This window comes from Pelodiscus sinensis, chromosome 20, assembly GCF_049634645.1.
Source record: "Pelodiscus sinensis isolate JC-2024 chromosome 20, ASM4963464v1, whole genome shotgun sequence".
Taxonomy (NCBI): Eukaryota; Metazoa; Chordata; order Testudines; family Trionychidae; genus Pelodiscus; species Pelodiscus sinensis.
In genome coordinates this window covers 2,409,076-2,421,177 of record NC_134730.1, presented here as the reverse complement: position 1 = coordinate 2,421,177, position 12,102 = coordinate 2,409,076, and the positions used below count along the sequence as shown (strand labels likewise).

General features: G+C 57.3%; 1 protein-coding gene across 3 annotated transcripts in view; it reads right to left on the bottom strand.

Annotated features, from left to right (window-relative positions):
• The window catches only part of NTN1 (netrin 1), a 204,277-nt gene that overhangs the window by 21,665 nt on the left and 170,510 nt on the right, over nucleotides 1–12,102 (bottom strand). For all 3 annotated transcript variants that reach the window (XM_075903483.1, XM_075903482.1, XM_075903481.1), the window contains one exon: nucleotides 7,032–7,106. In XM_075903483.1, coding sequence (XP_075759598.1) covers nucleotides 7,032–7,106 — 75 coding nt within the window. The remainder of the gene's footprint in view (nucleotides 1–7,031; nucleotides 7,107–12,102) is intronic.

Genomic DNA, 12,102 nt, shown 5'->3' with positions numbered 1-12,102 from the left:
CCCTAACTCTTTGTCAAGTCCAACTCTTCCAAGGCCAATTCTTTGTCCGAGTCCCTGCTTCCCACCTCCGAGCCTAGCCTAGCCTCCGGTCTTTGTGAGCGTTTCCATTCGCAGCAGTGAAATGCACATTGTTCTTTTGTATCCCAATTACTCTGTGTCCCTGATGTGTCCTCTTCATTACTGATCCCGCTCCCCATTTGTGTCCTCTACAGCCGCTGGGCAGCGATGATTTTGTTTTCTTTCACGTCATTGATAAAAATGTGAAATGACACAAGGCCAAGAACCGGTTCCCGAGACCCCTCCCCCCCCCCCCCCATTTCCAATGCCATTAGTCGTGAGCTGGCTTCCAATGCACGTCATATTCATTTCACATCCTCCTGGTTTTTGAAGCAGAGTATCACGTGCTGCCAAGTCACCCGCCTTACAGGAGCCTATGTGTACAGATGGGACCTTCCTGCACCCGCCCCCTGAACCACAGAGTTTGCCAGAGTAGGGGAGGTCAAGGCTCCCCACCTGGCTGTAGGCTCTGCCCCCACCCCCTCTGCCTCTAGCCCCGAATTGTGCCAGCTCCTGTTGGGGCTTCACTCCCCCCCACCCCATACTGCGCCAGCCTCGATTGGGGCCAGCACCCCAGCTTCTATCCCCACTGCACCAACCCATCCTGGGGCTGCGCTCCTGACGGCTGGCCCCACTGCCTCCAGTCTGCTGCTGAGCCGGCTGGGCTCTCTGGTCCAGCAATATGAGATCACGGATGTTGCCAGACCAGAGAGTCTCAGAAGTTTGACCTGGGTTACATCAGCGTGGTCACTGTTAGCTGGTCAGCTCCTCAGAAATAGGCAGCCCAGGGACAGGAGCTATTTTCTCTGACCCCCCCTGGCCTGGCAGGCGCTGATGGCCTCCTTTAATGCTCTGCAGAGGCCCCTGACTCCCGGGTTACGGTTAGGCTTGGCGCTGTCCACGAATGCGTCGACACAGCCAGCAGCTCTCGCTGCCTGGGCTCAGTGCCCGAGCGCTGCTCCACCAACGTTCCCGCCCAGCGCTGTGAAGGCTGCGCAGGAAAAGGCGCAGATGGGCCGGGCGTGGGCCGTGGGGCGTGGGATGGAGCGGCTGGCGCTGCAGAGGGGCTGAGCACCCACCGCGCTCTCAGGTCAGACATGGAACATGGGGCTTGACCCATTTGTGCTGGCAGAAGAGCAGCTTTTCGAGTGATGCTGAGGCAGCCAGCACCGCCCCGGGCAAGTGTTACCCCAAATTCTTCACCTGTGGCCACCGAACTGCAGCCTGGGAGCGCCACCCGCTTAGAGTCAGGCCCCCATGCTCACCTGGTGTCATGGGCAGACGCCGCCCTGGGCCAAACTCTGGTCACTTCTGGCTGCTTGGAGTGGGCCCTTTAAAGACAGCTTAACTGCTCAGTGTAGGACTCTGGCATAGGGGCCCCCTCCCCGGTGCAAAGCTAGCACTGCAGCTCCAGCACCACCCCCGCCATCCAGACCCCCTGTGAGCGCTGCCCTGGGCTTGGGCCCCTGAGACCACACGCCCTGGAGTAAAGTAGAGCAGCCCCCAGGCTGATCTAATCTGCCGCAGCCTGGCGGTCGGACAGCTCCAAAGGGGGTAGGCTGGAAGGGTGGTTCAGCCCTTGAATCGGCCGGGGGAGGGCATCCCATTCTAGCCATCGATGGAGGGGGAGAGAATCGGCAATATTCCTGATCTGGCCAAAGCGCTAGTGTAGATGCAAATCTACCAGCCTGACAGGGCTTTTGCGGCACGAGCGTATGCTGCCGGGGGCCCTGGGAGCAGCAGCATTCCCAGCAAAAGACCCACTTTGCCCATCACACGCACACCTGCTCTAGGAGCATTTCCTGGTGTTAGCTCTAGAGGTGGAATGAAACCGGCAAAGCTCTGCTCGTGCAGACCCGACCTAGGCCGCGAGGAATAAACAAGAGACAAATGGAGCGGCCAAGTACGTTTGGCTGGAGAGGCTGGGCTGCAGCGAAGGCTGCATCGCGGGTGGATCGGAAAGCAGGGTCTGACTTTCCTTTGCGTGCCACATTGCATGTCGTTCAGCCTGTGGAACGCAGGAGTAAATCGCGGCCCCATCTGAACACACTGCTCACGCACCCCACTGAGCGAGGGTCCCACCCCCTTTGCACAGCTGTGACTGACCACACACGGTGCAATGCAGCTGAGCAGTAACCTCAGCCATCCCCTTGGCCAGGAACTTGGGGGTTCTCCACGCCAACTTCACTCCCAAACCTAGGTCCCTGGCAAAGCCAAGACTTCCCAGAGACCTGGGCTCCGAAAGTTTAACAGACTCCCAGGCTGTCAGCTTGGCCTGGCTTTTCTGTGTAAAGCAAAGTCGTTAATTCCACCCAGGAGCAAAATAAAAAGAATTGTGTGTTACCCCAAGTTTCATTGAGGCTTAAATTGCAGTCGCATCCCTCTGGCATTGCGCAGCTCAAAATATTTGTACAGAATTTGCTTTCGGGAACTGGCCAATTTTTTTTAAGCCCAAATAGATAAAAATAAATAAATAAAGAGATCCCCTTTGAGTCACTGAATTAAAAAGGAAGATAAAAAGCCCCATTGAGCAGAGCTATCCAGATGATAGCTCCCTGCTTTAGCTCACAGGAAAAGTAACCATGTTCAACCTAATTAGGGCCTTTGAGGACATTCGGCGCTGCTATCGTTCGGTAAAGTTGAGGCAAACTGCTTCCTAATTGGCTTCCCGCTGGGGTGTCAGTCAGAAAGTCTTTATTATCACTCCGGGCGCCTTTTCAGCCCTTTATTCCCTCCTGGAATGTTTCGGAAGCTGGACTGCCCTCACCTAATGCATGCTCCCAAGGCCCCGCCAAGCCGCCGGCGTCAGTGCCCACTAGCCTCTGTGGCCGGGACTGTGCGCCCCACCCTTTGCTCCCTGCTGCCTGCCCAAGGAGCACCCACTTCTGATGCCCTGGGATGCTCCTTCTTCTGACTTGATGCCATTTGGGGCGTTCAGTCAGACACCGCTGCTTGACAAAGTCCAGTCCCCAATGTCTTCACCCCTGCTAAGGCAGGCTACTGACGGTAGGGCCCTTTGGGCATAGCAGACTGGTCTGCACTGCACTACGGGCATGATCGGGGGGGTTGCCTGAGCGCCTCTTTCAGCATCCTCCTCAGTAAGTGGTGAGGCTACTCTCCACCTCCCGCAGGATCTCAGCCCCGTGCAGGATCGGAACCTGGGCCCCAACACAAACGTCCTTGGGGTGGAACAAAACATCACAACCTCCATCGCGCCCTCTCTCCTCCTGTGCATCCCGCAAGGATGCTCACTGCCAGGAGAGGTTTTAGTGCCTGTCTGTGTAGGGGTTTTATACTGTCTTCACCACCACAGTACTCAATAGGCACCGCCCCCTTAAAGCAATAGTATCAGATTGTGGAAATCCAAAACTTTAGCTCAAAACTGTTAGTCAGCGGAGGAAGTGGGTTGTGCCCACGAAAGCTCACGATACGATTTATATAAGGTGCTGCAGGACCACTGCTGGTTTTTCAGGTTTTCGCCCCCAGAACTTTAATAGTTCTTTTAAAAAATGTTTCACAAAACCTGAGATAAAAACATGAATTTTGGGTTGGGGGCCAGGTACTTGCTCTTGGAACAACCCCAGCCTTTGCGTTGCTGTGAAATTCCTACCCTGCAAGACTCTTCCGGCGCATGAGAATCAGGCACCAGACCCGACTGAAATGATGCTGACACGAACTTGTGAAATGCAAAAAGCCGGCACACGGCTTCCAAGATGAAAAGCGTGTGTGATTCTGAAAATGATTCCCCTCTAATCAGGGAGGACGTTAGTTGTAAGTAACACCAAGGAAAGCCACTTGAGTTGCCTGCTCAGTGGTGCAGAACGAGGATGGTCTCGCATTTAAACTTCCCAACACATTTGCTGGCTGGTATAAAGCAAGAATAAACAGGCAGCTTTTTGCATTCAAACCCTTCACTGTGGGGCTGGATGGGAAAGTCCTGATTGCTGCTGTTTCAGAGTTTGACCCTCCTCCCCTATGTTAGAAAACAAAGATGATAAATTATTCAGGGCTTAATGCTGTAACTGCATGGTGGGAGGGGGCAGGGAGGTGGGTGTATGTACCAAAACCGGGTCCCCTTCTTGCTGCCTCTCTGGGCGTGCGGGAGCACATGAATTCACCCGAAGCTGTCCGAATACAAAGCCAAAGCAGAGCCTCGCAACACAGCAATTTCTGCCCGGGCCAGGCATTCCCGGCTATGAAAAAGCTGTTGTGAAGGCGGGTGACATGGAAATTAGCTCTGCGTTTGCAAACACGGCCAGGGTGTGCTGTGCAGCGGGTGTGACTCCACGTTCGGAACGAGGAGGAGGAGGGGCAGTGACCATGGCTGCTGGAAACTGTGATACAGCGAGGGTGCCTTTTTAGGGGTTTTTTTTCCAGAGGCCTGCAGCATTCAGCTGAGCTCATCTGGGCTTGCGTCAGGCATCCCAGTGAAAACTGGCCCGGGAGTGACACAGCAGCACTTTGCAATCCACAGACAGGTACACTGCTTGGTCCCAAACACGACACTGGTACAGGGTAGCGGCCTGGGCCGAGAATGTCGGCACCCCAGCGGGATGGGGGGATAATGTGCCACGTGTGGGGAATGGGTGGGGTGGGGATGGAGCAGCAATAAAACCCAGCCAAAGAATCGCTGATAATGACTTCATTCGTCTAAAGAACTGATTTTCAAATAGGACCAATACATCTCTAGGAGCATATACAATGGGGAACCTGGCAGGCAGCAGCACTGTGGGATGAACTGTGAGGGGGGTGTCAGGGCAGGAGGCTGGGATGTGGATGCTTAGTGCAGGGGGAGGGGTATGTTTGAGGGGGTGCAGGAGTCAGGGCTGGGGTTGTAAAGATGGCGCTCAGGACAGAGGGTCGGCGGTCCATCAGCGGGGAGGGGCGGAGGATTGGCGGTCCGTCGGGGGGCGGGGCGGAGGGTTGGCGGTCTGTCGGGGGGCGGGGCGGAGGGTTGGCGGTCCGTCAGCGGGGAGGGGCGGAGGGTTGGCGGTCCGTCAGCGGGGAGGGGCGGCGGGTTGGCGGTCTGTTGGGGGGCGGGGCGGAGGGTTGGCGGTCCGTCAGCGGGGAGGGGCGGCGGGTTGGCGGTCCGTCAGCGGGGAGGGGCGGAGGGTTGGCGGTCCGTCAGCGGGGAGGGGCGGCGGGTTGGCGGTCCATCAGCGGGGAGGGGCGGCGGGTTGGCGGTCCGTCAGCGGGGAGGGGCGGCGGGTTGGCGGTCCGTCAGCGGGGAGGGGCGGCGGGTTGGCGGTCCGTCAGCGGGGAGGGGCGGAGGGTTGGCGGTCCGTCAGCGGGGAGGGGCGGCGGGTTGGCGGTCCATCAGCGGGGAGGGGCGGAGGGTTGGTGGTCCGTCAGCGGGGAGGGGCGGAGGGTTGGCGGTCCGTCGGGGGGCGGGGCGGAGGGTTGGCGGTCCGTCAGCGGGGAGGGGCGGCGGGTTGGCGGTCTGTTGGGGGGCGGGGCGGAGGGTTGGCGGTCCGTCAGCGGGGAGGGGCGGCGGGTTGGCGGTCCGTCAGCGGGGAGGGGCGGAGGGTTGGCGGTCCGTCAGCGGGGAGGGGCGGCGGGTTGGCGGTCCGTCAGCAGGGAGGGGTGGAGGGTTGGCGGTCCGTCAGCGGGGAGGGGCGGAGGGTTGGCGGTCCGTCAGCGGGGAGGGGCGGAGGGTTGGCGGTCCGTCAGCGGGGCGGGGCGGAGGGTTGGCGGTCTGTCAGCGGGGCGGGGCGGAGGGTTGGCGGTCCGTCAGCGGGGAGGGGCGGAGGGTTGGCGGTCCGTCAGCGGGGAGGGGCGGAGGGTTGGCGGTCCGTCAGCGGGGAGGGGTGGAGGGTTGGCGGTCCGTCAGCGGGGAGGGGCGGAGGGTTGGCGGTCCGTCAGCGGGGCGGGGCGGAGGGTTGGCGGTCCGTCGGGGGGCGGGGCGGAGGGTTGGTGGTCTGTCAGCGGGGAGGGGCGGAGGGTTGGCGGTCCGTCAGCGGGGAGGGGCGGAGGGTTGGCGGTCCGTCAGCGGGGAGGGGCGGAGGGTTGGTGGTCCGTCAGCGGGGAGGGGTGGAGGGTTGGCGGTCCGTCAGCGGGGAGGGGCGGAGGGTTGGTGGTCTGTCAGCGGGGCGGGGCGGAGGGTTGGTGGTCCGTCAGCGGGGCGGGGCGGAGGGTTGGCGGTCCGTCAGCGGGGAGGGGCGGAGGGTTGGCGGTCCGTCAGCGGGGCGGGGCGGAGGGTTGGCGGTCCGTCAGCGGGGAGGGGCGGAGGGTTGGCGGTCCGTCAGCGGGGAGGGGCGGAGGGTTGGCGGTCCGTCGGGGGGCGGGGTGGAGGGTTGGCGGTCCGTCGGGGGGGCAGGGCGGCGGGTTGGCGCCCTGAGTGCAATGGGAAGGGACCAACAGCAAGCAGGGTCCTGTGTGAATTTCGGTGGGCTGCAGCCCGCCTACATGGTGTAATGGGGGGGGGTTGAGACGGCCCTGGCCTGGTGTGGGGGGCCCCGCCAGCCCCTCTGTACACACTCCGGTGACGAAGCAGCCTTGGCGACTAGTTTTCCGATTTATGTAACAATTTGAAACAGTCGCTACCAAAGCGGAGCATACAGCACTTGGGCAGTCCTGGCGACTGTTCATTGCCCGCTCTTTGAAAGCATCACCGCGTGTTTTAGGCGTGTCCTGGCACATACGTGCATCACTGCGCTTTAGAGCCCGGCTCGGGGACTCTGATTTCATCTCGAAAATATGGGGAAATAACACCAAGAGCTCGGGTTACGGGCCTGAGCGGAGCTTGCAGAGAGGAGGCTGCTGGGAACCCGGATCCCTCTGCTCCTTCTGCACCAGTCCTATAGGGTGCACCTGGCAGTACCCGTGGCCGGCCCAAGCCATGAGACTCTGCCGGGCAGAACGTGTCCAGGTTCACCCCTGTCTAGGGTTTAACCTCAGAACGCGGCCAGCGGCATTTCAGGAGCGAGATCCCCTCCTCTTCCAAACGCCGCGAAGGCCAAGAACGCACAACTCACCATAGTCTTTCTTGCAGTACTTCTTCATGTTAATCTTCAGCTTCCCCTTGGACGCCTTGCAGTATGAGTCACAATCTGCAGGGGGGAGAGCAAGAGAAGATTAACAAAACAAATTAGCCTTAAAAATGCATAAAAGGCTGGGGGAGGGGGAAGCGAGAAAAGCTGCAGGCTGCCCTGAATAAGCAGCGTGCCTGTGATATCCATCTGCCAGGACCCGATTGGGTCGTCTATCGGGGCATTCAGCAAAACCTTCCTTTCTAAAGAAAGCCTTTGACAAAGGGAGCCCTCCGCCCCCCTCCCCGCCTGACGAATCCCTTTACTGGCTGCGCCGGGCCGCCTCTGCCTTCACGGGAGAGCCCAGGGCCTCCCTTATTGTGCCACCCAGCTCTTTTGAGAGCCACACAAATTCCCCCTGTTCTGAAGCTGCAAACGGGAGCCTGATTAAAGCCACAGAGGCCTCATTGTCACCCCTAACCCAGGCCTGCGGCGGGCTTTGGCATTCATTGCCGAGAGATTCGGGCTGGGGTCACGCGCCAACAAAGGAGGTCAGAGAGGAAATTAGCAGCCCATGAAGCATTAGCAAAGCCTTTTGGTGTCCACTCTACTGGAGTGTGCAAATCGAATGCCCCAGTAGGAACGTTTCAGTTCTAATGGGCCCTACTGCTGTGACATGATGGTTTTACTCCGCCGAACATCAGCCTGCCTCCCAGTGCCACTAATGGGACGGCTGCTTTGGCAGGGCCGGCGACATAGGCCCTGGTTGCTGTGCTGGAGCAACGCCATCCCTAGCAGCCCACTGCATGCAGAGCTGCTCCTCCGCCAGCCGCGGCTCCTCCCGGCTCGGCTTTTGGTGAGCTTTGGCAGGGCGGTTCTACGTCTGGTCGGGGGGCCGGAGCAGCCGACACAGCAGGACGCGGCGGTGCGGCAGCGGGATAATGTCACAGCGTTACGCTGCCGTGCCAGAAGGCCAGCCATCCCGGGACAGACCAAAGGGCCGTCTAGCCTAGGATCCTGTCTGCTGACAGTGGCCAGTGTCGGGTGCCCCGGAGGGAGTGAACAGAGCCGGGACCCATCCAGTGGCCCCTCCCCTGGCGCCATGTCATGGCCACACCGCACTGTGGCACTGTGACAGTTTTAAATGATTTGGCTGTTGGCGCGTCCACCATTGGCCTTCGAGGTTACCATGCAAACGGCTGCTGAGCTGCCAATGGGCCTGGGGAGGGGGCGTGTAAAGGGAGTGAGAGTTTGACTCACGCAGGGCAGATATCAGCACCCAAATACCCTCGCTGCAACGGCCTTCCCCTCCTCCTCCCATTTCAAGCACAGTTTGGTGATCCCAGGAACACGCAAATGCCACTGACATGCCACTGAGAGGCACCAGAGCTCTGTGCCTGTGCGGGCCAGGGAGAGCAGAGCAGGAAAGGGAAGCCCTGCCTGCCAAAGGCCAGGATGCTGGGGCATGAGCAGATGAGCCCTGGTGCGGTCCCAGCAGGGGTTGCCCAGGTCCAGCCGAGGGGAAGTTGCAGGTGACTCTGACACAGCATCTCGAGCGTATTGCGCTGAGCTGATGCACTTTGCTGCTGGAGAGGATCCTTCAGCTGGAATGTTCCAACCAGACCTGTGCAGTGTCCGCCCGCATCTCCTCCAGCATGGGACCCGATCTCTTGGAGCACCACTTCCTGCCTTGTGGCTCTTCCAGCTCCATGGCCTCTTCGTGCAGGCCCCTTGGAGAACTCTGGCAGGCTCCAGTGACCCCTCATTCATTCTGCACTGGCACCCCTCCGGCTGGCCACGGACTTTGTCAAAAGCAAAATTCAACGTCCAAAAGAAACATGCAGCTTCGCAGCTCCCCTTCTCTCCTGGAGCAGCAGCCTTGTCCGGCTAGGACTCTGCAGGAACCTAATTCTCCCCAGCTCTTGTTTCCCCAGCATCCCCTGTGCTGCCTCTGGCAAGCCCAGCTACTTTCCCAACCATGCCCCTTCCTGCTGGCTCTTGTATTGGCATTGCTTGCTTCCTCGCCGGTGGAGCTCATCCTGCAACCAGGGATGCCTGGTCCAGCCTGCACACAAGCTACGCTGTTGCACTGCCCTTACCATGGTGTCTGGAGACATCAGCTGAGATCAGGGCCCCATTGTGGTGGGACATGTCCAACCCCCTAGGGGAAAATCTAAGAGACCTTTCAAAGGACCCCGGGCAGAGAGGACACAGGCATAGCAGGGGGAAGTGACTGGGAACTCGGAACACCTTACCCACCCCGCTCTTCTCGGAGCACTGCAGAAAGGACGGGAGGTTTTTACGCCCACCAAGGCTGCTCCAGTTACAACAGCTATTGGACGCTCTAGAACTGCTGGGGAAGTTTATTCCATGAGACCTGAAGTCAGCACTCCAGTCTGGAAAACACAGACCTCAGCCTTCGCCCCGACTTCTGCTGGGACGCAGCAGGCTTGCCGAAGTGGAAAGCATCAGTGCGTGGGGCTAGATCTTGCCAGCCTTCCTCAGCAGCGTACCCATCCTACTCCAGCAGTAGTGCCATAGACTTCAGTGGAGCAAGTAACTATTCGACAGGAGCACGAATATCAGAATCCGGCCCTGGGGTCAGTAGAACCAGTCAGGGTGCCCCTATTGTATTGCTAAATATACACGTTGCAGCCAGGAGAAAAGCAGCTGCCAGGAAGCTGAATACAGCAGCTACGTCTACACTTGCGTGATTTTCCAGAAATGCTTTTAACGGAAAAGTTTTCCGTTAAAAGCATTTGTGGAAAAGAGCATCTAGATTGGCAGGACGCTTTTCCGCAAAAGCACTTTTTGCAGAAAAGCGTCCATGGCCAATCTAGATGCGCTTTTGCGCAAAAAAGCCCCGATCGCCATTTTTGCCATCGGGGTTTTTTTGCACAAAACAGTTCTGTGCTGTCTACACTGGCCCTCTTGCGCAAGAGGGCTTTTTCCCAAACGGGAGCAGCATAGCATTTCCGCAAGAACACTGACCATCTTACATGAGATCATCAGTGTTCTTGCGGAAATTCAAGCGGCCAGTGTAGACAGCTGGCAAGTTTTTCCCCAAAAGCCGATGATTTTGCGGAAAAACTTGCCAGTCTAGACACAGCCCAGGTGCCCACCACTTTAATGCTTCATCCCACTCCAAAGGAATCTCAGCGGCAAGGTATCAGTGCAGCACCAGGCCCAGGAGCCAGGTTTTCTCAAGTCTTTAGGCACCTAGCGATGCAGACAGGCTGCTGGGGTTTCAAACTGTTCCGATGCTAACTTCATGCTCCCACGGGCTCCCATGGAGTTCCGTGCCTCGGTGCTTTACAAATCTGGACGAATTCAAAGCCCCTGATTGCAGAGCTGGCCAATGGCTTTCGTTCCAGATCCCATTTAAACCCAGAAGCAGCTTATTTTCTGATTCTGGCTGGGATGTGGCCAGAATCTCGTTAAGAGGCCAAATGATGGAAATTCTGACAGCTCATCTTCCAGACTTCTGCAGTTAGGGCATAAATCCTGCGAGATCTCAAAACTGAGCTCTGATTCCACCTACCTTCAGCCCCCAGGCTCATCCTACCCCAGATCCACACCCGGCCTCATCAGCCCAACTCCAGTCACTCCTATTGTTCTTCAGACGCTTTGCTGATGGATGGGAATAAAGCTGATAGCAGTCAGGAGATGATAAATTGCTCGGTGCTCTCTAAATATGATCTAATCAAAGTTGGGGCCAGAAGCAAAATCTATCATTGAAACAACACAGTTTTCCATGCCAGAGGCCCTGCTGAGGTTCCCTACCATGCTCCCGACCTGCCAAGAACCTTTTACAGGAAAAGAATAGCCAACAGATTCTAGAAATCGTTGTGTCTCTTTGTTTTCTTCTAACGTGACCGTGAATGTCAAGCATGACTTGAAGTTGGTCCAATAAAAGATATTACCTCACCCACCTTGTCTCTCTGAGCAAGACTTGAAACACACTGGAACCGAGAGTGGATAGCCCATAAAAGCACTGGCAGAAAAGCTCTAGTTGGAATTATTTATACATCGAGACCTTGTTGCACTAACCCTCCAGGGCTGGCAGTTTGACAAACATTCAACTACCCCGTCCTCAGAGAGTTCCTGTGTAACCCTGTCTGTGAGACATCGCCTCTGGAGGGGCGGGGGTAGACAAGGGTTGCAGCTCCTAGGAGGAGTTTCTTTATGGAGGTTGCAGGATACAGAGGGTACGTCTACACAGCAGCGTTATTTCGGAATAACAAAGAGCGCATCTACACAGCAGGCTTCTATTTTGAAGTAATGGTGAACAGGAGGACTTCTTACTCCTCGTGAAATGAGGGTTACAGGAGTCGGCGTAAGGGCAGTCGAAGGAAGAGTGCTCTTCCGTCAGCTTCCTGCTGGGTAGACAGTGCCAAAAGCCGAATTAAGCTCTTTCGACATCAGCTGTGCAATTGAAGTAGCTCAAGTTGCGTAGCTTATTTCGGCATTAGCCCACAGTGTGGACATGCCCAGCCTGAACTTTGCATCCACTGACTACCCTGAATGCCTTTTATCCCAATTCTTCATCATCATCATCATCATCAACAACTACCATGGGCTCACCGCCCGTTGGTGTCCGATGCTTCCCTCACTATTTCCTTCCCTCTTTCCGTGGCCAGTGTGGAGTGGCTTAGTTTCTGTAGACTAGCTCCACACCAATCTACTATATCATCTACCCAGTCTCTGTGGGGTCTGCCTCTCCTATTCGGACCATCCATTATGCCGAATACCAGGGTCTTAACTTTTCACTCATTGCTCATTCTGCAGATATGCCCGAGTAGTTGTAACTTCCATTGTAAAACCTTCTGCAGTAGGTTCTCTTTCAGCTGTATCCTCCTATATAATTCCTCGTTGGTGACCTTCTGCATCCATCCTATTCTCAGGATCTTTCTATAACAACGCCTCTCAAACGCCAATATCCTTCTCTTCGAATTGCAGGACATGAAATGGCAAGCCAATGGGTGCAATGGGCCAGACAACACCAGGCCAGCTGTTGAGGGCACATGTGGCCATGTCCAGACAGGGTTATTTTAATGCCGACAATGCTGAGGACCAG